General features: G+C 38.7%; 1 protein-coding gene across 2 annotated transcripts in view; it reads right to left on the bottom strand.

Annotated features, from left to right (window-relative positions):
- Positions 1-1,526: 1,526 nt before the first annotated feature.
- GALNT5 (polypeptide N-acetylgalactosaminyltransferase 5) overlaps positions 1,527-23,974 on the bottom strand; it is a 56,578-nt gene continuing 34,130 nt past the window's right edge. Inside the window, exons 4-11 of one of the 2 annotated variants that reach the window (XR_635436.4) lie at positions 20,267-20,402; positions 19,549-19,668; positions 16,138-16,255; positions 14,794-15,117; positions 9,905-9,985; positions 7,007-7,168; positions 3,728-4,541; positions 1,527-1,690 (exon numbers count right to left, since the gene is read on the bottom strand). Coding sequence is in view for 1 of the 2 variants with exons in the window: in XM_003907493.5 (XP_003907542.2) it covers positions 4,401-4,541; positions 7,007-7,168; positions 9,905-9,985; positions 14,794-15,117; positions 16,138-16,255; positions 19,549-19,668; positions 20,267-20,402 (1,082 nt within the window). In the remaining variant the exon portion in view is untranslated. Of the gene's footprint in view, positions 4,542-7,006; positions 7,169-9,904; positions 9,986-14,793; positions 15,118-16,137; positions 16,256-19,548; positions 19,669-20,266; positions 20,403-23,974 lie in introns of both variants that reach the window. The other variant, XM_003907493.5, reaches the window with a different exon arrangement.

Below are 23,974 nucleotides of genomic sequence, written 5' to 3'. Positions count from 1 at the left end.
CTGCACGAAGTTAAAGAGACAGATCACAGCAAAACATGTGGGGGTAGCCATGGTTATACCTACCCATCAATTGGTTACCACAGAGAGACCTAGTTTCTTTTTTCTGTTTATGCAACATCCAAAAGAGACCAAAGAAGTTTAATTCAATCTCATTTCAATACTGTGGCATCAGTAATCTGAGACCAAGAAACTTTTAAATGCACCCACCTGAGATGACAGCCTTATGTAAAGAAGAAAATTAATTATATAGCAGCATGGTATAGTAAGAGAAATGTTTTTTTGAGCCAGATAAAATGGAAACTGGGCTTTGTCTCTTACTTGTGGGATGACCTTGGGCAATTTACCAAATTCCTCATCTGTATATGGGAGTTATCCTTCTTTGTATAACAGGGAGAATGAGACTCACTTCATGAGTTGTACCCATCAGTGAGAGGGGACACATATAGTGCCTACACAAATAGTGCCTACACATACTCAATGATAATTAGTTCCTTTCTTTTTTCCCATCACCCATTGTCATTTTTTCGTTTTTAATCCAAGATTTTGGGGCTTTCTTCTGAGGTAAAAATAATTCTTCTTCTTCTTCTTCTTCTTCTTCTTCTTCTTCTTCTTCTTCTTCTTCTTCTTCTTCTTCTTCTTCTTCTTCTTCTTCTCTTCTTTTTTTTTTTAGATGGAGTCTTGCTCTGTTTTCTAGGCTGTAGTGCAGTGGCACAATCTCGGCTCACTGCAACCTCCACCTCCCGGGTTCAAGCAATTCTCCTGCCTCAGCCTCCCAAGTAGCTGGGATTACAGGCGTCCACCACCATGCCCAGCTAATTTTTGTATTTTTAGTAGAGATAGGGTTTCACCATATTACCCAGGCTGGTCTTGAACTCCTGACCTCATGATCCACCCACCTTGGCCTCCTAAAGTGCTGAGATTACAGGCGTGAGCCACTGTGCCAGGTTGGTAAAATTTCTTTCTTGTATTCTGAATATAGGAATTCAATCAGAGATGTTAAAACAAAGAAAGATGGTACTCTCTGGTATGTTTAAACCTCATTCTATTGCATGAGTGCCCACTAAAAATAATTACAAGCCATTCATGAAATCAAGGTTGGTTGGGAATATTGGACTCCTATACACTGTAAATGGTATCTTTGCCCCTCTTCAGTCCCAAACTAATACTAGAAGCAAGGTGTTTTAATATCTAAGAGAATGTTTCCAAATTAGTGTGGGGAAGCTAATAATACATTGTGATCATCGCACATGGTGGTTTGCTGTGAGTGACAGCTGAGGGGATGTCAGCAAGCAGTATTAAGCAAATTTGATGCTGGTGATAAAACACGGTTGTACCAACAACAGCTGTGTCAGCTTACAAGAGAGTAGGGCAGAAGCGCTGGGTAACTGTTGAAAAAGAAAGAAATTGTGCAAACTGAAGTCTCAGAAGCACTTAGATGGCTTGGTAAGTTGGTTAGTCCTGTCAAATACTATCAAGACCACCCTTGTATTCAAGGTCACAAGATGCATAGACTTTTTTTTTTAAAAAAAGAAAAGGCAATGACCTAAGCTAATTCAGGGAAAAATCTGTCGCTCCTATAACACAGTCTCCTATTGAAGAATTCAGTACTGATTAGTACCTGTCTCATCCAAAGGTTTATCATTAGAAGTACCAGAAGATCGAGTAGCATTTATACCTTTATTCCAGTCTCCTGAAAAAAATTTAGAAGGTTCTGCTTGAGAAAATGTTGGTAGTGGATTTCATAATAAATCAATACACTCAAGTTTAGGCCCATATAAATTCCCAACTAGTGATCAGTTCCTTGCTTCTTAGAGTAACAGCAAATATATGACAAAAGCAATGTATAAAATTCTATCCAAGAACAAATTTGTGATGTTTGAAAAGAATCCTTTGTCATATTGACAATGTAGATTTAAATATAGCTTTATATAATAAGTTGGTCAAGGTAAAGTCAGAAAGGATGTGAACTGAGAGGACTGCAGAAGGTTCTGTTAAGGAAAAAAATTCAACTTCCTTTAGCTGATATACCCAAAGATGAGTGTATTCAAAACACAATTCATTTTTTTTTTCAGAACAGAGTTGACTTCTTTGTGGAAAGTATTTTTGGATAAAAAGAGAGCCTATATACCCGGGGGAAAAAAAACCTCTCAACATTTTTTAGTTACATGAAGAATTACGTGAAGCACCTAGCATATTCAGTGTGTCACTAACTCAATTAGTCTTTTGGCAACTGACTTTTGTCCCCCGACCCCCCTTGCCCCATATGGCTCTGTTTTGAAAAGAATTACAGTCATGCATCATTTAATGACACAAATACATTCTGAGAAATGTGTCATTAGGCAATTTCATCATTGTGTGAACATCAGAGTGTACTTACACAAACCTAGATGGTGTAGGTAGCCAACTACACACCTAGGCTATATGGAATCCCTGTTGCTTCTAGGCTACAAACTTGTACATGTTACTGTATTGAATACTGTAGGCTATCGTAACACCATGGTGAGTATTTGTGTATCTAAACATATCTAAACATAGAAAAAGTAGAGTAAAGATATCATACTATTAATATAATCTTTTGGGACCAATGTCAAATATGTTGTTCATTGTTGACTAAAACATCATTATGTGTCATATAACTATCTCATTTTCTAGTTATTCTCTTACTCATCTACAATTTTCAATTATTTGAAGAAAACATCTTAAATATGTTACAAATGTGCAGAAATAGTTCTTTTTCCCATTCTTATAGTTTTGCTTTTACGTTAACTCACTAGAAGTTAAAATTAAATGTTAAACTAGAAGTCAGAACGAAATATATCTAGTTTCACCTTCATCTCAACTGAACCAAGGTTTAACTTTAAAAATAAAAAACAACATATTAACAAGAATATAGTATGGTTGTCCTCCAGGGACCCAATCCCAGCAAAGAAATTTGTGTACCTCTTTCTAAGGAATTCTGTGAAGCAGATTTGTTCAGGCCAGCCAGTGACCTGAGGCAGCAGAATGAGCCCTGTCTCTGGAAACCTGAATTCTAATCTTGATTCTTTGACTGACTTGCCTGGGTTTTAAGATTTTTAGGTAATTTGTCCTCTCAGCATCAGTTTTCTTAATGAAATAAATGCAAAGGCTATCCTGATTTCTAAGGCCTCTTCTGGTATGCCAATGTATTGGTATACTTAAGATTAGAGGCTTTATTTGGATGAAATCAGTATTTAACTTTTCCCAAATTTTCAGTGTTTTCACTGGGTTCACACTGAGGGCTTTACTCTTTTTTCCTTCATAGAGATACCAGATCCCCTTCCTTCTTTGGTTAAGTCCAGGGGAATTTTTTCTTAACTCTCTTCCTAAGACTTGTTTACTTCACTCCTTTCCCGTTTCATGGTGTTTCCTTCACTTTACTTTCCCTCTGAAATATTTTAGAGCCCATTTTTAGCATATTTCATTCCTGTGACTGCTACTATATCTAAAGTCGTATTTTATTATTTTTATATAAAAGAAACTTTCAGCAGCTCTATTTCTGCTTTACTCATTTCAACTCCTCTTACCTGGCCCTGCACTAGAGTGCATTCAATGCTTAAATGCATTTTTGGTTACTACAGTGTGTTATAATCCAGCCTTTTTTCATTGCCTTTAAAAAAATCCACATGAATCTAGGAAGTTATTGGTATCACAAATCTTTAAAATTGTAGTTTTAAAAGCATAAAATGAGCTGAAACAGTGTTCATACCTAGAATTAAATAAGCATTTGAAGCCCTCTTCTTCCTCACTTAAATTTTTTTCCACTGATTCAGATTGGGAAAAACCATTATGTAATTTAGATCAAAATGCTGCCATCAAGCAGGGTTACTGGCAGTAGATCAATCCCATTTCAAACTGTTAGGTAAGTATGCATGTAGTCTGGAGGGATTTCACAAACGTGATAGCTGTGGGCATCCGAGGTCTTCTAGCCATAAGAACTCAAGAAATTTTTGTTTGATGAAAAAATCTCCAAATAAAGGACTAAGTTAAGTTCTCGTTGATCATTCCTACTTGTGGGCCAGAAGAGCTGATTATTATCAAACAGTCATTGGGAATACCCTCATGCTTTCTCAAGTCCTTCTGTCTTCATCTCCGGTTACTTGTTAGCTTCATAGGGAAATTTGCAGGATGAGTTCTAGCACAGGGTGGAAAGCAGGCAATTCAAAAGGCTACCCAGTTCTGAAGAAGGACTTCAGTCCAATGTTGGACTGTTTTCCTGAGTTATCTTTTGGTATTCCAAATATTGTGATTTATAAAAAATCTTCCATTCAAATTCTATTAAAATTGAAAATTTAAACTACCGCTGAGAAATATAGTTAACAAGTTCAGTGTTATTTTCACAGTATTTAATGCATTTACTATACAAAAACATCAGTTCCATTTCAGGCTTCATAATATTTTTCAAATTTCCACTTTTGATATGGCTTCACTGGGTCACAGACAGCTACTTTCAGGATCTTTTGAGAAAAATTTCCTTCCAAGCATAATAATTGCTGATTGTTTTCAAAAACAATGTGATTCACCTGGAGAGAAAGAGGATCTGGGAATGAGGTTGAATTTGATAACTGCGATATAAAGAAATGAAAACGAATTAAAAAAAACTGACAGGCAGTTATATTTTTGATTTTTAAGAACTCTTCTGAACTAAATTATTAACATAAACACAGACTTTGAAAAGTATTAAATTTGTCTCTGTCTCAGACTAAGTAATCATCCTCCTCCAAGCTATAAGACTTTTAAGTCCTCAGGAGGCAAAATAAAAATTTTTTGATGATGTGGCTGAGAACTATATACTCTTTAAAGAGAAAACATTACAGATGATATTTATTGGATTTGATAGATGATAACTACTTCATTGATGGTAAAGAAAAAATACATACCGCAACAAAAAGTTAATTAATTTTTAAAGTAGGTGTCTTTGTGAATTTGGATTACAAAATTCTGGAAGTGATGTATTTTATTTATGAGCTCTTTACCATAATCTCTGACAATTCATAACAACTGATGTCCGAATATTAAATAAAGTTCTATTATTGCTTAATATTTTGTGAATATCCTAGAAATGGTAGATAAATTACATAGAACTTACTCACGGCTTATATATTTTTTTATCTATAAATTCTCTCAATTACTTATGACTATGACAAAGACGATCTTAATTACACATGTTGTTTTTAAACCTTAATAAGTTATCAAAAAGGGGTGACTTTCATAATAATTTATTTTAAAGATCGTTCCTACAAAAGTATCGTCACCCTTGCAGGATTTTGGAAATATGATGCTTGAATATTGTCAAGGATTTGTAAAGAAGTCTCATTTTATACTTCTCTTGTTGTTTAAGACTTACATGTACTGGGGGACCTAGGAGGTATAGCATGAAAACTACTGAAAAACTGAAAAAAGAAGAAAGCTGATCACCAAGCTACTAATCTCCAGGACATTTGGTAACATCAAAAAGGAAACCCAAGACAGAAGGCAGCTGTGTCAAATGTCACAAAGTCATAGGTACAAACAAGGTAGGGAAAAGGTTTTCTAATTTTTGCTATCTTAACTAAATTACCTCCTTTACCAAATCAGCTTACTGCTTAAGAGAAATTGCTATGCTTGAACTCTTTCCCAAGATTCAATTGTGGAGATGAAGAATGTGTTTTAGTTCTCGTTCTTATTCATATTCTCTCTCTCTCTTACTCACTTTCTCTCTTTCTCTCCTTATCCCACTCCCCCTTTCTCCTTCCCTCCCTCCTGACTTTGGCACAGGGAGAAGGTAAGATGTAAGTTATTCACTACACTGCATGTATATGGATTTCCTAACACTATGCAAAAATAAAATTAGCAGCATATATGCTAATAATTCTTAATATTTCTGAATAACTCAATAATAACCATTATTACTAAAGAGAAAAAAACTGTCCAGAAAGAATTGAAATACAACAGAGAGGATCTAATGGGAGAAAGGCTGGAGAACACATTACTTAGGTCCCAGTTTTGGCCCTGAGCAGGAAGAAAAATGTTGAGAAGAGAATAGTCATTGGCTGTGTTGTTAAAAGGAACGGAGGTACCTCGAGGAAGAAAAGGTGCTTACTTTAGGGATTGCCCTGGGCAAACTGAGAGTCTCCAAATACCCAGATATTTACTGTAGACAGTAGATTTGGTGGCTACCTGCTAGAGAGATGGTAGAAAATTTAAGAAGGCAGTTCTGAGACTATTCTCGCCAACCTTAAGCTCCTACACCAAGGCTTATAACTCCATATTCTGTTAAAATGTAATTGGGAAAAATGGAGAGGACTTTTGAGAATGAATACAGTAGACCAGGAATGTTCTGGTAAATAGAATAACTGGACCTTCAGAAAAGTATCCCTGATCCAGTAACATCTTCCAATTTCTGTGGTATAAATACTCCCAATATGGCCAGTTTCAAGCTACCAATGTGGTAGGATTGAATGCAAAGTTAGCAAGTGTACACACAAGCGGCTCCAGCGAGCTGGTGAAAGCTGGGTCCAGCAGACCGTTAGAAGCCCCAGTCTCTGGGTACCGTAGGGGATGAAAAAGTCTCCTTCTATGGAAAGGGGGCAGAATGAGGAACCAGATTCATTCTAAAGTGCAGGACTTGTAGGAGACATGCGGCTTCCTGTGCTGCCCATATCCTCTCCTTATAAGCATTTCTGATAACGAGTGGGAACCAGTTCTAGCCTTTAAGCCTAACTTTTGGTGTTGTTGATTGACTGAAGCAAATGATAGCAATGTAACTACAAGAACTTGGTGACTTCTATTTAAAATAACCCATTTGAAATAAATTTTGAAAAAGAAAAAAAAGGACTTGCCAACTTTCAAAAGATACCCATGTATCTCTGTGAGTGAGGTTTTACATAATCCCATTGTCACAAACACACAAAACTTCTGACTGAGGAAGCTGATAATGAAAATTTTATGTCCTATTTGATCAAAAGTCATATTTGTGGTAAAGAAGAGGTACCGATCTTTTGCTTACCAGTTCTGGATGAAAGACTGATGTTGATTTATGCAGCCATTTTAGCTCTTTGTTTCTGTTATCACAAGGGTGCAGGCTTACGCCTCCTTTATCAGGGGTGGGGGCTATACACCATTCTCCACATTTAATAAGTCTTAACCAGGTGTAATTAAATTGTTGAAGCTGTGGGGAAAATGAATAAAGGGTCACTTTAGGCAGCAGACACAGGCAGGGGCTTTGTCAAACATTTTTGTTAGCAATAGTTAAGAATATAGGAACTATGATCTGACATTTTAGATTCAAGTCCTGGTATTATCATTTGTAATTCTGATAGTATGGGCATATTATTTACCCTGTCTAATCTTATTTTTCTAATTTTTAAGTTGGACAGCAATTGTATCTATCTCAGAGGGTTGGGGTAATGACTATCAAGTGTTTAGCACCCAATAAGCCTTCAATAAATGTTAGTTACAATAATAAAATTATTTAGTGAAATTAGTTCTGTCTGCATATGGATGTCATTTCAGTGTTCTGAATCCCAAACAAGCCTGGTGCTTAAAGAATTGGAATGTTCAGTCTACCACATGATTAAGGTTCTAAACCACGGGTGGCTATAGGGAGATAACAGTCACAGCCCTAAATTTCCTGGGTGGATTTTTGATGCTTCCTTGTATAAAACTATCATAAAGGCTTTGTCCAATTGTGGAAAAGGTGGAAGTCTTTCTTTGCTACTAGCACGAGGAATCATCAGGTTGCTACCAGGTTGGCATCCCCCAGTTCATAGAAACTGCTCTTGGAGAAGTTGCCGGTGTCTAAAATAAGCACCAATTCTGGTAATGAAACTACATTTTTAATCCTTAAATATTTTTCTTCAGTTGTTTACAACCTAGTATTATCTGCCTGGTCAATTTACTCTAATGCTCTGGGTCTGTGGGAAATTTATTGTTTTGTACTAACATAAACATATTTGAAAAAATAGGCTTCTGGTAAAATCTATCTAAACCTTTACCTCATGAATCATTTGTATTGTAACTGAAGTTCAACTTTGATTATCAGGTCAGATCAAAGTGATTGTGTTGGAACTTGACATTGGAATGGTGGTCCTTGCACCAACATCCACATCACCTGGGAGCTAGTTAGAAGCGCTGAGTCTCAACCACATCACGGACCTACTGATTCAGAATCTGCAGTGTAGCAAACTCCCTAGGTGATTTGTGTGAACATTAACATGTAGGAAGCATGGAAGTATGGCATAATATAAGGAAGTTATGTGCTACTGAGAGAAGCTAGATGTTACCTTGGAAAAATATGTCTCAACTGCTTGATAGGTTAATAACCGAGGAGATATTTTAGGTAGAAGGTAAAGGGATAGAGCTGGATGATTCAATCTAAGGGTCTTATTTTTGTTGAGTCTTTTTGGATGAATGTTGTAGTCATTGGCTTGGTATTAAGCCTCATTAATTCTGCCGAAAATGAGTTAACTTGCTCCACATTTCTTTACTTTTTATTACCCAAGCAAACTATGAGAGGCAGAAGCTAAAAATGAGCAACGAGACTAAAAGATGCTGGGGCTTTGTGGAAGGTGAAGGCAGAATAATTTATACTTTTGCCTCCCAGCATCCAATTGAGAAAGACTCAATGGTCATCAAGAATAGAACTTGGGTTTTCAGATAAAATACTGGTTACTCCGGCACAAAAAGTCCCTGCAATGATCATTTCCCCCCTCCCAAAAAAAAATGCATTATTTAATACTTTTCCTTTTATATAATGTGAAATAACTGTGGTTTTGTTTTTACAATTTATGACTTTATTTCCTCTTTGTTAGTAACTGAAAGTTATTTCTTTTAATGGGTTTTAACACTTTTTCACTTCCCTTTGACTCCTTTCTTTCCTAATTAAAAAAGAGTGGCCTTGGCTTCAGGTTTACAATTCATAGCTAAATATAGCAACAGAGATACCTTTTCTTCTAGTAGCAGCTTTGAGTTAAGAGGTAGAGATAGGATGCACCAAAAAATATAAACAGTATCTTGAAGTCAAAGCAAAGATGTAAGACTTGACAAGCCTAGATTACCATTGCAAAATAATCTCTGTACCAAAGAACAATCTGCAATTTTGGGAACTGATTTCTACTCGTGAATCTATTTTCCTCTGAGTCCTACTTGCCACTCAAACCAATAACTGTTTCCACAAACACAGAACTGTTAGGGAATGTATGTTAGTGAGGGAAGTGTAATCACTCAGAGCTCACCTCCAGCACTGTGGAAGGAGTCTCTATTCCCTGCTTCCTGTCCCTACTCCCTCTACTAACCATTTCGCTCTGAGTTTGTGGAGTTTTCCTATAGACGTTTCTACCATGGATCATGGATTTGGTTATTTCCATTATTCCCTTAAAATGAGGGAGAATGAGGGGAAAGGGGAATGGAATCAGAGAAGAAGACCGCTTCCTTAGAATGATTATTTAGAAATATGTTCTCTCTTTAGTATCTTTATCTATGTTACGCATTTTTTACATTTTTATCTTTATTATTATTACAGCAAACATTTACAGAGCACTAAGCATTAGGTATTGTTCTGCAGGCTTCATAGGTATTACCTAACTCCAGCCTCACACCAGTTCTAGAAGTAGGCATGATTATTACTACCATTTACCCAAAGGTTAATGAATCTGCAGAAGTTAATACGCTTTGGCAAGTGATGGTGGCAGGACTGTATTCTTTCTGGATCCAGTGAGTTGACTGCAGGACCCACACCTTTATTCCCTCAGTCACTGTCTTTGTGTTTAGTGGTGGATTCTCTAATTACAAAGAAATTTAGAAAATTATTTTTCTATTGGGGAAAGATGAATTTCTCAATTGAGCAATGAATGTGTTATACCCTGCACCTGTCAGCTACCATGAGATAGAAAACAGTTTAGCATACCTCTTTGCTCCCATCGCAATCTTCCAGAATGACTGTAGTGTTTTCAATGGAAATGCATTTACCCAAAGCCACATTAATAAGCTAAGAAGCAAAATACGAAACAGGAATTAAAAAACAATTTAAAGTAGAACAAGACATTCAGACACATTTAGAAAATACAGAATATAAAACTATAATAAGGTTAAAAGATAGTTAATAGCTTAACATTACTTAGCACTATCCAGTTTTATTGGTTGCTGTCTCTAGCAGAGACATAATGTAATCTTGTAATAGTACAGCTTCAATCTGTTAATTTTGGCCTGTGATCAGCCATAGAGCCAACACACAGAAACTTTTAATTAACCCTTGCCTGGAATGCTAAATAACAAATGAGCAAAGGTGGCAAGAAAAGTAGTTATTTTCTGGTCTTAAGTTTATCTAATGCAGATACTGAAAGTCAATGCACATATAAGAGTTATGAGCTATGTTCCCTGACTGACCCCTTCAAGCCTTTTGACTGCTTAAGCACTGAATCATAGATAAATTGAGTCCTTCAAAGAACAGCAGATTCCAGCTGATTCCCTGTCAGAATCTCCTTAATGACTCAAGCGAGCTACAATTCATTATAGGAAAGTCACGAAAGCTAATCTAGAGCCAAGCATAAAGGCACTTTCTGGCAGGCCCCCAGGTTTTTAATGGATTTACAGGGTCAAATATGGAGGTAGCTTTCTTTAAGTCACCATTTATTGCAGAAAAATGTTGATTTCCTTTCCTCCTTTGACATCCTGGGCAGGGCTAACAAGATGATGGGTTAACAGTGCAACTTAGGGTTTTCAGATTTCTAGAACAGCTGTGCAGAGCCGAATCTATATGACATGTCCCGGGAAAGCCTCCTGAGCTGGGAGGAGCTGAAGTCTTTGTTGCCAGGGGCACTATTTGTGCCTTTCCAGTTCTACGATGCCTAACAAAGAGCTCTAACTCAGGGTGCTGCACTGATGGCGGCTGGATGCTTACAGAGTTGCCAGACTTCATAAAAGGGGGCTCAGTACATTGGTCCTCACTTTTACATGCTTAGCTTAGTGGACAAGAAAGTAAAGGACATCTTCAGGGATCAGAATACGCAGAAAAAATTAAAGGCTACAGGGAACCATGCAAAGGTTGGCAAGAAAGACTTGCTCCTTCATATGGATGGAAGAAAAACAGAGGCGTGGGTAAGCCAAAAAGCTGGAATTCAGGTCTTCCACATAACAGCGGAAAAACAGACCTTCAGTTGAATGCTGCACTAGGAAAAACAATTTGCCCGTTAGCACAGGGAGAAAACAAGGAAGCTGGATTCTCCCTGAGAATCTGAAACTTTACACCAGACTTCATTTGGGTTTGAGATGAATATTTACACCACCTGCTTTGGACAGGAACCATCACAGACTTTCAAGGCATAGAAACAAATGCTAAAAATAGTACCAGGTTGATAATGACTTCTGAGGTGCCTGGCACGGACAGAAACAAAGCAACTATGGAAGGATGGCATCTCTATCAAAAATCCTCAGAGAAAGCTCTATTCGCAATTTAAAATGACAAATATGGGAGGAGACAGCTCGCTGTTAGTAAATGTGGGCATCACAAGGCACAGAAGGATTTAGTGCCCCCCAGTCCCAGCCCTGAACTTCAGAGAGGAAGGTGAATAGAAAGACATGACGGTAGAATAATCTCGGGGCTTAAACGAAGGAAAGCATGCTGCAGTTGCTCTCTGTACTTCAGCACAGATAAATATTATATAAGCTCCTATATTTGTGGATCATGCAGAAATATTCTATCTTCAAACAAATTTGGAAAATGCAGGTTTCCACAGAGCTGAACAGGTGGTTCTACTCCAGAACTTCTCAAAATCTTCAGGGTGTGTATGTTCAGCTTGCTGCTCAGAATGTTGTACGAATGTTTCTCAAATGTACTTGACCATGGAACTCTGAGACAGCACAAGTAACACTGGTCAGGACAGTGTTTGAGAACCCCCTGGTTAACTGATATTTGTGTTTATTTTGTATAATCCCTCCAAGAACCGAAAAGCATTGGAAGGAAAGATAAAATTTTCTGTCCCTTACATGCCCCTCTCTCACTTGACCTGAGGATGTTTTTTTTTTCCCCTTCTTCTTAGGAATTACCAAGGAAACTATTTAATTGCGGTTTTTGCCACTGAAGGAACTTTTACACCAACCTAATACTTTTCTTCATATAGACATCGTCTCTGAAGTGCTTTGGAATTGTTATTCTTCATTTCATTATTAACCGTTTTTAGAATTTTTCCTTTTTATTTAAAAATAATTGATCCATGTTTTTACTGTAAACCATTTTAATCTTTAAAAAAATCAGGCAGTGTATAAATGTCAAATTATCCATGTTGTATTATTTCACTTTCCAATTTAGGAAGTAGATATTCCCCACAATTTATGACAGAATTGTTAAACATTAGGCTATTTGCCAGCAGTTTAATCCAGTGTAAAAATACATTATTGGTGAGATTCTTTTATTAGCTTCAAATATTGTCGTTTCAATAAGAAAATATTTCTTCTTATTACAAAAAACACGAACTTTCACTGGATTTAAATTCCTACACATGGAGGTTGAAAAAAGGGAAACAGAGCTATAGACTGTTTGCCAGCAGTTTAATCCAGTGTAAAAATACATTATTGTTGGTTCAATAAGAAAATATTTGTTCTTATTACAAAACACAAAACTTTCACTGGATTTAAGTATCTACGTGTGAAGGTTGAAAGAAGGGAAATGGAGCAAGATACAAAAAGAAGTTGTGGAGTTTATTTTCTTGGAAATTTCCAAGATTATCTATCTAAAATAATGATCTACTTAATTTGCTCCAAATTACCTGGAGAAAGGTCCTAATTTTTTAAAAACGGTAATAACGCTCCCTGCTGGTTGCTTCAGAAGGGACCAAACTACATCTTCACTGAAATTTGTTCAAGGAAACAACAAAGGAAAATAGAAGGAATTTGTTAAAATCAGTTTTTAAACTACTTGCTGCATTTTGATATGTTATAGCGGAGACATCAGAAGGCTGTTTCATTAGGAGAGCGCTTCAGAAATTTCGTAGGAACTCACACAAGTTAGCCTACCAGTGGAGCCAAAACGTAGTTTTCTAGTGCCCTCTGGTGGTTAAAGTTCAGTATTACTCTTACTGAGATTGTGCTGTTGGAATGGGAAAAATTACAATAGTGGGAATTCCTTCTTTCTTTCTTTCTTTCTTTCTTTCTTTCTTTCTTTCTTTCTTTCTTTCTTTCTTTCTTTCTTTCTTTCTTTCTTTTTTCTTTCTTTCTGCTCAGGGGTTGAAATTAAAAATTGTAAATTTATTTTACAGTTATATTTGACATGTTGTCATTTGAACAGTGTGTATATAAATCCAAACTGTCTGATAAATTACCAGGTTGAGCCACCTAAATTAGCTGCCATTCTATTTGGACCTATAAAAATGGCAATTTTATAATACAGTGCATTACCTAAAAACAGGTCGCATATGCTTATTTATCAGTTGAATTTTGTAAAAAACAGAATCACTTTTTAAGACTAGTTTCTTGTCTTTCATAGCTTTCCTGGATTTCCCTAATACTTTCAAGGGGAGTATTATAATAAGTTTTTGCTATCAGGAGAATTTCCAGATAGAAAGCATGGTATAACCCACTCTCTAGAAGAACTGAAAAAATTTGGCCTAAAAGGGCAGGATAACTAATGGTCACATTTTAAAATAATTTCTTGGATGAAGAAAAAGGAAGCTGAAATAAAACAAAAACACTGGGGATAGTTATAAGTCAAATCAAATTGGAAATAAAAGATTAGAAATAAGCATGAAAGGCAAAGAACCCCAGCTGAAGGCTTGGCTAATCATATTTAAACCCATGTGTCTTACCATCCTCTTCAAATGCAGCTTCACTCCTAGAATGGGTTTGAAATGGCTTTTCCCCAGCTTTTCCTCTTCCTTGATGTTTTCTTAGTCTTGTACTCTGGCCACCTTATCTGGCTTAGCTTCTTCCCTTCGGATACTATCTCTCATGTCCTGGAATGTTATCTGCTATTCTCTGATATTTTCTGTAATTTTAAGTCCCTCTTTGAAATCTTTACAAATCCTAATTAAATCTTATCACCCCCTTGCTTAACTCTGCTCAGTAACTTCCCACTACTTTCAGAAGAAAGAAGGAAGCAAGGAAGGAAAGATGGAAGGAAAGAAAGAAAGAAAATCCTTACTTTGGTTACAAGGACCTGTGTGATCTGGCTCCTTCCTTCCTCTTCACCTTCATCTGGCGCCATTCTTCCCTCCTTCACACCCTGACAACAACATTTGCCTTCTTTCCAGTGCTTAGATGGAGAACAATCACCTGTCTGAGGGCTTTACATGACCTTCACCCTCTGCCTAGCACTCTTCTTTAGAGCTTGGCTGACTGACACTTAGTGTTTTAGGCCTGAGTTACAAAGTCTCCTTCTCAGAGAGGATTTCTCTACCACTCTGAGAATTCATCGACTGTGGCCTGCTCCCTAAATGAGAGCTATTATATTTTGTATTTACACTTGACTCGCTTATTTGTTTATAATCTTTCTTCCCTACCCAAATTAAGCTCCACAAGGAAGGGATCAAGTCTGCTTCATTCATCGCCCTGTAATCCAAGTCTGAAATACTCCCAGATCTATGGATATTCAATAGATATCTGTCGAGTTAATCAATGAACATGACCACTTGTTAGCCTTCCTTAAGTTTACCTATATTTAATTCTCAGCTATGCTTTGTCCCATCTATGCTCATACTTGATGTTAATTTATGATGTAATTATTCATTCTTTCCACACATTTTTGAAAGAGATTTTGTGTTTTGTTTTTATGGAGTAAGATTTTAAATTGTCACTTGAACTTACCACACCACTGGCTCTCACAATGGGAGCCTTTAAGTCAGGAAAGACGTTCTCCAAGTACCATTTGAAACTTTTGCACTTCAGTTTCTTTCGCAGCTCCCTTTGCTGGGTGAGGTTGCCAACATCTAGCCCTTGGTCGATGAGGTGGTCTCCATGGCCATAGAACAGCTCCTTATACTCATCCAACCAGACCTCAGCAACCCGCACCAAGTTTCGCTCTACTGTCTTCATCCGGTCTTTGGGGAAAGAATACGGATTGTCATTTCTGAATATATGGCCCACTCGGGAGCAGGGAATGATCTCAATTTCACCACCACACATCCACACCTGGAAGAATTTGATGAGAAGCATCAATTATCAAATGATTATCCACAAATCATGGGCACTTAACAATGACAAGAAACCACCTGGCTGGCGACCTTGTTTCCCCCTACCTGAAGTAATACTCAACTTCAAAAACACTTTTGCAATAGAAAATCAAACTCAACAGGCTTATTTAATTTTGTGTATTGCTGTGGATCATTTTAGGATTAGTGAAATGTAGTTTTTTCATTTCCTAACCTGCAATATAAGTTTTTTATTTATTTGTAAATAAATCTTCACAGAATCCCATTTTGTAAAATATGAGTTCTTGTTTTGGTTGAATCAGGGAAAGAAGTGTAGATGTCCATTTGTTCACGTTCCCCTACTCTCATTTTGGGAAAAACCAAAAGGCTTGTGGTACACAACTCAAAACCATTTTTCTTGATCAGCAGCTCCAAAATTATACCCTTTTACCTACATACAGAACACCCACCCAATAGGAAAGCAATTACTTTTTGGACACTCTCTACTACTGCTGTTGCCAAGGCTTTCTCAGAAGTTAATTGGTGATTGTATAATAGATGGTATAAAGTATCCAAAGGAGCTGTACTATGAGCACACCTGACCTGTCGGTGACCTGCTTTAGAGGTATTTTTATGTCCTTCTGTCATTTGTGTTCTCCAAGATGATCCAATACAGATTGAGTCTATTCCTTCCAACATACTAGACAGATGTCCCAGAAGAGTTATTCTGTATCACATATGACTCCCACAGCATTTACTCTGAGTGGCAGAAAGTCATTTCCCCCATATTTACAAGCAGAAATGGTGTTGTGAAAGACTAGGGAATGCTAATAAATTTCACGACAGCAATGGATTCCTCCAAATTCATCTGAGATATGAAAAAATTAATCCAGAGACCCTAAAATTTCTGTGAAATTTCCTCTTAGTGGCAGTCACATATCTGATTATAGTAGTAAAATCAAACCATTTAAATTGATTAACTCATTATTGTAAAGAAGATTTGGGAAACACCTGGTAATACCTTGAATGAGAGCTCCATATTTTCTCCACCCCAAACATCAAGGCCAGGGTCGTATGTTCCAAGTTCAAAAAAGTAGCTTTTGTCAATAGAAAATAATCCACCAGCCATGACAGGGCACCTACAAAAAGAAAAGTTTGTTTTTTAAACTTACATTTCATGAAAGTTCGACTTTTAGAGTTGGTCCTCTGTACATTTGTACTGGAGGTAGAAGGCTTTTCAGAATAGCTATCCGATGCAGGGAAGCCCTGGGACAGAGTCACAAATAGGGCTTAAGTGATGCCATCCCTGGATCATGGTGGCAGAGCTTGATTAGGTTCAGCAAAGATGCATCCTGGAACTAGTATTATTTGCCCTTTATACTGTGACACAAACTGTCCAGGAATGTTATTTTTAACACTTATTCAGGGCTAAGGGAGTATCAGGCACTATTGTAAGTATTATATACATACCAGCCCAGACTTCACAAAAAATCTTGTGAGTGTGTATGATTATTAAGAATCTGCAACACTGGGCCAGGCGCGGTGGCTCAAGCCTGTAATCCCAGCACTTTGGGAAGCTGAGACGGGCAGATCACGAGGTCAGGAGATCCAGACCATCCTGGCTAACCCGGGGAAACCCCGTCTCTACTAAAAAATACAAAAAAACTAGCCGGGCGAGGTGGCGGGCGCCTGTAGTCCCAGCTACTCGGGAGGCTGAGGCAGGAGAATGGCGTAAACCCGGGAGGCGGAGCTTGCAGTGAGCTGAGATCCGGCCACTGCACTCCAGCCTGGGAGACAGAGCGAGACTCCGTCTCAAAAAAAAAAAAAAAAAAAAAAAAAGAATCTGCAACACTGGATGTGAGGGCGATCTGGCTGCGACATCTGTCACCCCATGGATTGCCAGGGTTGATTCGGCTGATCCGGCTGGCTAGGCGGGTGTCCCCTTCCTCCCTCACTTCTCCATGTGCGTCCCTCCCGGAAGCTGCGCTCTCTGTGGAAGAGGACGACCATCACCGACACAGGAGGGCCGGTCTTCCCTCAAGGGTATAGGAGCAGCTGCGCTCCCTGCTAGAACCTCCAGGCAAGCTCTCAGGAATCGGCAACACAGAGAAGGTAAGAAACTTTCCCAAGGACAGTTGACACCTTGGGTTTGCTCTGGGCAGTCTGAGGGGACGCTGTGCCACTCACTCCACTCACTCGCCTCTCGCGGTTACCGGAAGGAAGGCCGTGAGTGTGAGTTATCCAGGTTCTAGGTAGTTTGAACAAAGATTTGAACAAAACACACTAACAAAGGAACGAAACACATGAACGAAGCAGCACAAGCAGGGATTTATTAAAGCGAGCAAGCGCTCCACAGGGTGGGAGTGGGCCGGAGCAAACGGGTTACAAAGTTTTCTGAGTTGCGAGTACTCCTTTCGAGGTCCCCATCGGCTGCCCCTGATCTGGATGAAGGATTTGGTTGGCTAATGAAAGGCTGAGGTGAATTGGCGCCCTATGCAGATGAAGGGAAGGTCCCTGCTTGGCCAGTCCAAGGCACCCTCCCTTTCCGTCTGAGAGGTGGTGGAAGGGGAGGGCTGTAGGGAGAGTAGCCTTTGATCCTTTTTTACTCGAATGTGGGGAAATGGAATTTTCCTTCTGGTTTAGCTTTAGGAAGTGGGTGTTATTCGGCCTTCGATCCCCTGCCCCTAGACCCAGGTGTTTTCCTTTTGATCCAGCTTTGGGAAGTCAGCAGGAATTGGTCTTAGATTCCCTGCCCCCCAGACCTTGGTGTTTTTCCTTGATTCGACTTCAGGAAGTCGGCATGAATTGGCCTCAAGGTTCTTGCCTCCAGACCCTATTCTCCTGCCTCACAAGCACACACAAACTTTACCGACAGCATGTTATATGGCAAGCACCTTTCAAAGCACTTTATGTATTATCTGATTCAGTTCTTAAAACAATCTAAGTAGCAGCTGCTTTTATAAGTCTTCATGTAAAAATGAGGAAATAGAGGCTGAAGATGATAAGTAGTCTTTTCAAGCTCATACCACTTCTCAGTAGCAGAGTGGAGATTCAAACTGTCTCCAGAGCCTTCACTAATAATATTGATTATGGAGAATAGAAACTATATTTTAGTCAGCAGTTAGCGAAGACTGGAATCACTTCCTATGGTGGTCACCACTCAGCCAGCTGAAGTAGTTTCTGTGGAGAGTCTGCTTTGTGCTTAGTGTATACAGTGATCTCAAGGGGGACGTAATTCCTGTCCCATACCTCTCTCCCCTCTGCCACCATTTATGTTTGTGTTCTTTCTGCACTCCAATTTTCCTACTAGTCTATCCAGAATGCATTCTCTTCCTAACATTATGTTGAATGTAGTCTGAATTCAACCACTGTATTGGCCCTCAACATGAGAGTTTGGAAAAAGCAGAGGTTCTTTAGGTGCAGGTGCAGAATAAGAGTGTTAAATCCAGGTAGTTCTGGGTTTGAGTCTCAAATTCTTCTTTCATTAACTGTGGATCTCTGGGAAAATTACTTAATGCTTTTAAGTCTCAATTTCCTCACCTCTTTAAGGTGAATACTTACACCTGCCTCCTAGAGTTAGGAAGAGAGTTAGGTGCCTGGCACAGAGTGCTTAATAAATGGTAGAACCTTTACTTCTTTGCTTGGTGGAACAATTCTGAAGGTATCACACCTGGCAAGGAAGGTGGTATGATTGATTGAGGGGTAAGTTTGGGGAAAACATGCTTCAATGCAGTCTGGGCTTGGCTTTCTCTTGGGGCTGGCTTGCTTGTGTCTGCTTAAGTGGTCACTACAACAGGGAAAATTTAAGCTCCCTGCTGCTCTTTCTGTGGCTGGCTGAATGCTTGTCCTGCAGGCCTAGATTCTAAAGAAGTAATGGGAAGCCTCCACTTCAGCTTCAGGTCTAAGCTGTGTTCTTTAATGCAGTTTCTTGGGAATAAAAGCCCAAACTTGAATTCATATCCAGCTTCTGAATCGATTTTTAAACTTATTCATAGAATTTGGCACTTCTCTCATGGAGGGGGTAGGATTAGGCTGTAAAAGAAAATCCTAACCATTGCTATCATTAGAATGATATTTCTATTACTATTATTTACTTTTAATTTGCACTTATGTTTACTTTAATATTACATGTGTTTATATAGTATGTATGCAGCACATTTTGCTAGTTTGTGTTTCTTAGGTTGCAAATCCTAGGGGACAGGATAGCATTAGTGAATTTTTGTGTGTTCAGCCCTGAGTAAGGTACAAATGACCAGTGAAGAATTAGTTTTGGGAACAAATTTCTCAGGAATATTGTGTTTGCTTTGGTAATCTATTGGCTAGAACTGTGATTCTTAATGTTCTATAGAATAATAAGCTGTTTTGTAGAATTTTTTATGCTTTCACAAAAAGATATATGACTGCTTTCTAGTTTTAAATTTCACACACTTACTTTATTGCATCAGTTTCTTTAATTCTGTTTTTTGCAATGACATCTGGAGGAATTGTTCTCCAACCAAAGTTCATGGGCCACACAAAGATGCCTCTTTGAAAGTTGTCCACTGTCATGTAACTAATCCAGGAAGAAAAAACCAAAGTGTTATCTGGGATTATATAAATCTTTATGTACTTTATCAATTTGGTTTCACAACGTAGTCAAATGAATGAAACAAGTGCTTATGATGATTTTAGAGCACCACCTTTTAATAATAGTTCAAGAACATTTACAAGTACAATTTGCTTTAGTAACTAATTGGCTTGATTATTTGTGCTTAACTTATACTTTTATTTTAATACTGTTCTGGTCAGTTTTGAAGAAAAAAAAAGTACAAGGGCAACTTAGAAGCACATACGTGTTTCCCACAGAAATAAGAACTAAACTTGAGGTAAATAAATATTTGTGGGTTCAGCTAAATATAAAGGGGAAAAAACAGATAATGACTATTAGGATTTATTGGTATTTAGAGTTAAGAATTTGTAGTGACCAGATAGATTATTGCATCAGCAGACTCTGATCCCAAGATATCGACCATGCTTTTCCATTTATTTAAGTAAGCTGTATATGTTTTGGATTTTCAAAAAATGCATATATTGGGCATATACTCAGCACTTTCTGCTGCTTGTGTTTACATATGTGCTTAGAAGTATCTTGTGGAATGTGTCAATATTACCTCATATCCTTATCATTGATGACTTCGATTACTGGACAGGCCACTTTCTTTCTACTTAAATACACTCTTTCCAGAAGAGGTTCCAACCAACCAACGTTACATTCCACGTGAGAATCTAAAAATGTCAACACATCACCTAGAGAGCCAAAAACACAAAAATCTTTGAAAATACAGTATACTGAATGTGTGTACTTCATGTTCAAAAGTATTGATGATTGCTCCAGAAATGTAGCTGTAAATGCAGTAATCTTTTTTTTTTTTTTTTTTCTGAATTCGTGGTCAGCATAATTTCATTTCATACTGAAATGAGAGGAACTTTGCTCCTAGGAGTCCTGTGGTGCAAACATAATTTAGGTTTGGAAAAAATTGGTAAGCCATTTAGAATGGGTAAAAGAATCTGAAAAGAATACTTGGTATTAAAGGTAGTTGCTGAAGTCCCCTCTAAGAGAGTGTGCCCATTAACGCTGGGGGTGCAGGATTTGGGACTTTGTTTTTAAGAAGCAGAGAGACTGAGATGACAAGTTTGTCCTTAGGAATGATGAAGAGGAAAAATTACTTCACACAATAGGGATGAAAGAAATTAAAGTGGAGGAACCGGCAAGGCTAGGAGGTACTGGAAAAGAGTTATAGGAGACGGGAGTAGGGAATGGGAGGTTGCTGATTAATGAGTATGGAGTTTTATTTTTGCAAGGTAAAAAGAGTCATGTAGACTGCACATCAATGTGAACGTATGTAACACTATGGGCCTGTACACTTAAAAATGGTTAAGATGGTCCATTTTTATATTCTATGTATTTTACACAATTTTTAAAAAGACTTAAGAGGAAGAAAAAGAAAATAAAAGGAAAAGAAACTTGGAGACCAGAAGTAGTATTAAGAACTCTTTTTTTCCCTGTTAGTTGTGTGAAGTAACACTCTTTCCCTCCCCAGTGAAACCTCAGTAGCATCTACATTGCTCCAGAGGATCTTATACAAGTGAAGTATGTGTATGTGTGTGTGTGGTGTGATGTGTGTGTGAGAGAGTGTAACAACCTAGGAAATAAGCTCCTGGTCCAGATCCTATGTGTGATCTTTCAGGCCCAACCACAGGTAAAACAAAGGCTCTACCTAGTGGGGCGCTCATGGGGGAAACCTGCTTTCTCACTCAGACTTGGTGCCCAGCCAGTGTGTTGAAGTCTCTAAAGGGAGTTGTGGTCCAGGACTCAGACCCTCCACTCGGCTGCAGGACTTGCTCTTCTGCCTGTCTGCATTCCTAACCCAGGTGCCTCCATTCAGGCCAAAGCCTCTGCCAGGACCACTTTATTGGAGAGGGAATGGGTCTCGAAGACACTTTGCTCAACTCGGACTCACTCTTCAGTGCTTTCCCACTCCTAGCCTTTCCCTTTCTTACTCTGGATCCCAGGGCCACATAACAGAAGAACTCTTTTGTGCTGCGTTCCTTGGGCAGGCAGTGAGCTGCCCCTCTTGTCTGCTCTGCTCTGCTCTGATCCACTACTCAGCAACATTCCAGGGGGAAAAATGGAACACAGGAGGAGCCAATGCCTTCTCCTCTTCAGCCTCCTGCTGATACTGTTGCAGTAAGGGATTAAGGCTTGACTACTGCTTTCATTTTGGTTTATCATTTTAATTGACTGTGTTGATACCTGGATGCTCAGCTCAGCTCTTGACACACCTGTAAGAGCAACCATCATCTAAGTGCTTGTTCTATGCCAGCCTCTGTTCTAAACATTCTTCATGGATGTTTTGTGTCATCCTTACAACAACCCTGCAGTATAGAACTAATTTTTATTCCCACTTAAGAGACAAGGAAACTAAAGAACAAAGACCTTAGGTAACTTTTCTACGGTTGCACAGTTAACAAACAGCAATGTGATATTAGAAAACAAGTAGCTCATTCCATAGATTACGTTCCTTAAAAATTGCTAGAAGGAGGCAGAGCTTTGGGTATGGGAAGGCTTAGAAAACAAAATGAGGACAGTTATCTAGATGATAGATCATTATCACCGAAATCTGCAAACTACCTCTCAATTAATGGAATTTAGCATCATATTAATTACTTGGTTAACAATGGCATTTTTGCATCAGGGTAAGGTATTGGTGTGGAGTGTTCTTGAGGAGTCTGTTTAGTGAAACCATCTGTGAGAGGCAACTCCCCCACCATGTGGTCTTCTGTTCTTGGAGACAGCAGTTTCATTTCCTGACCAGGCTGGAAGGGTCCTATTTTCAGGGCATTAATGCTTGTTTGACAATGACAGGGTATTGTCCCTTGCATGGTCTGAATGTATGTGTCAATCCAAAATTCATATTTTGAAACCTAACCCTAAGGTGATAGTATTAGGAGGTGGGGCCTTTGTGATAAGATTATGAGGGTGGAGCCTTCTTAAGTAGGATTAGTACGCATATGAAAGAGGCTGGAGAGTGTTTATGAGCCCCTTTTGCCCTTCCACCAGGTAAGGTCACAGCAACAAGGTGCCACCTTTAAAGCAGACAGTGAGCTGTCACTAGACACCGAATCTGCTACTGCCTTGATCTTGGACTTCCCAGCCTCCAAAACTGTGATCAATAAATATATGCTATATATAAATTATCTAGTGTAAGGCATTTTGTTATAGCAGCCCAAAAGGACTAAGCCATCTCCTAAGGGTGTCCTTTGGGGATGGCACCTTTGGGACAACCCTCTCCCCGGTCATGGGAAGACTCACAGGGTCATGTAGGTATATGAAGCATGGCCTGCTAAAGTCCACTTGGCTAGTGGTATACAATGTGGTAAAAAAAAGATTCCTGGCCGGGCATGGTGGCTCATGCCTGTAATCTTAGCACTTTGGGAGGCCGAGGTGGTAGGATCATGAGGCTGAGAGATCAAGGCCATCCTGGCCAACATGGTGAAACCCCATCTCTACTAAAAATACAAAAATTAGCTGGGCCTGTGTGTGTGCCTGTAGCCCTAGCTATTCAGGAGGCTGGGGCAGGAAAAGCACTTGAACCCAGGAGGTGGAGGTTGCAGTGAGCAGAGATCGAGGCACTGCACTCCAGCCTGGTGACACAGCGAGACTCCGTCTCAAAAACAAAAAACAAAAAACACAAAAACAAAAACAAAAAATAAGATTTCTACTTGTGGTCCATTCAGACCTAGAGTTTAAAGAGCAGTGTTTACTACACCACCTGTCCCTATCCCCATAGCAACCTTATGAAGTCAAAGGGGCCTGGATTATCTTTCTCAGTCCCCAGTGGCAGCAGGATGGGTTCCCAAACCTACATTCACTTCCCACCTGGCCCAGATCCCTATGAAAATTCTCATTCATTTGCTGCCAGGACCTAAGGGAAGCAGCATCTGCTCAAAACATAGTCTGGAGTTTTATATTGTTTTATTTTGGGGAAGAGGAGAATCCTCCCATGCATGCATGCTATTGCTCTACTTTCAGACATTTTGTTTTAAAATAAGATCTTAGGACTATGTTAGGTGAGAAAACAGGGAGCTTTCTGTGTAGCTGACTCTTGGTGGGATTTCTGATTGGTGTGATTATTGTCTATGGACATTGTACACACTGTTCCTGATTTGGAGAGGCTGAGAAGCACAGTGAAATAAGCATAGCATTAAAGTTACATACAATAGCCTTCAATCCGAGCTCTGCTTTTCCTAGCCAGTTTAGATAAGTTACTTAACCTTTTTGAGCTTTGCCTTGTAAAGATATTTCTAAGATCTACCTC

The sequence above is a fragment of the Papio anubis genome, chromosome 10 (genome assembly GCF_008728515.1).
Source record: "Papio anubis isolate 15944 chromosome 10, Panubis1.0, whole genome shotgun sequence".
In the NCBI taxonomy this organism is placed as follows: domain Eukaryota; kingdom Metazoa; phylum Chordata; class Mammalia; order Primates; family Cercopithecidae; genus Papio; species Papio anubis.
The sequence above is the reverse complement of the archived record's forward strand: the minus strand, read 5'-3'. Positions and strand labels throughout refer to the sequence as shown.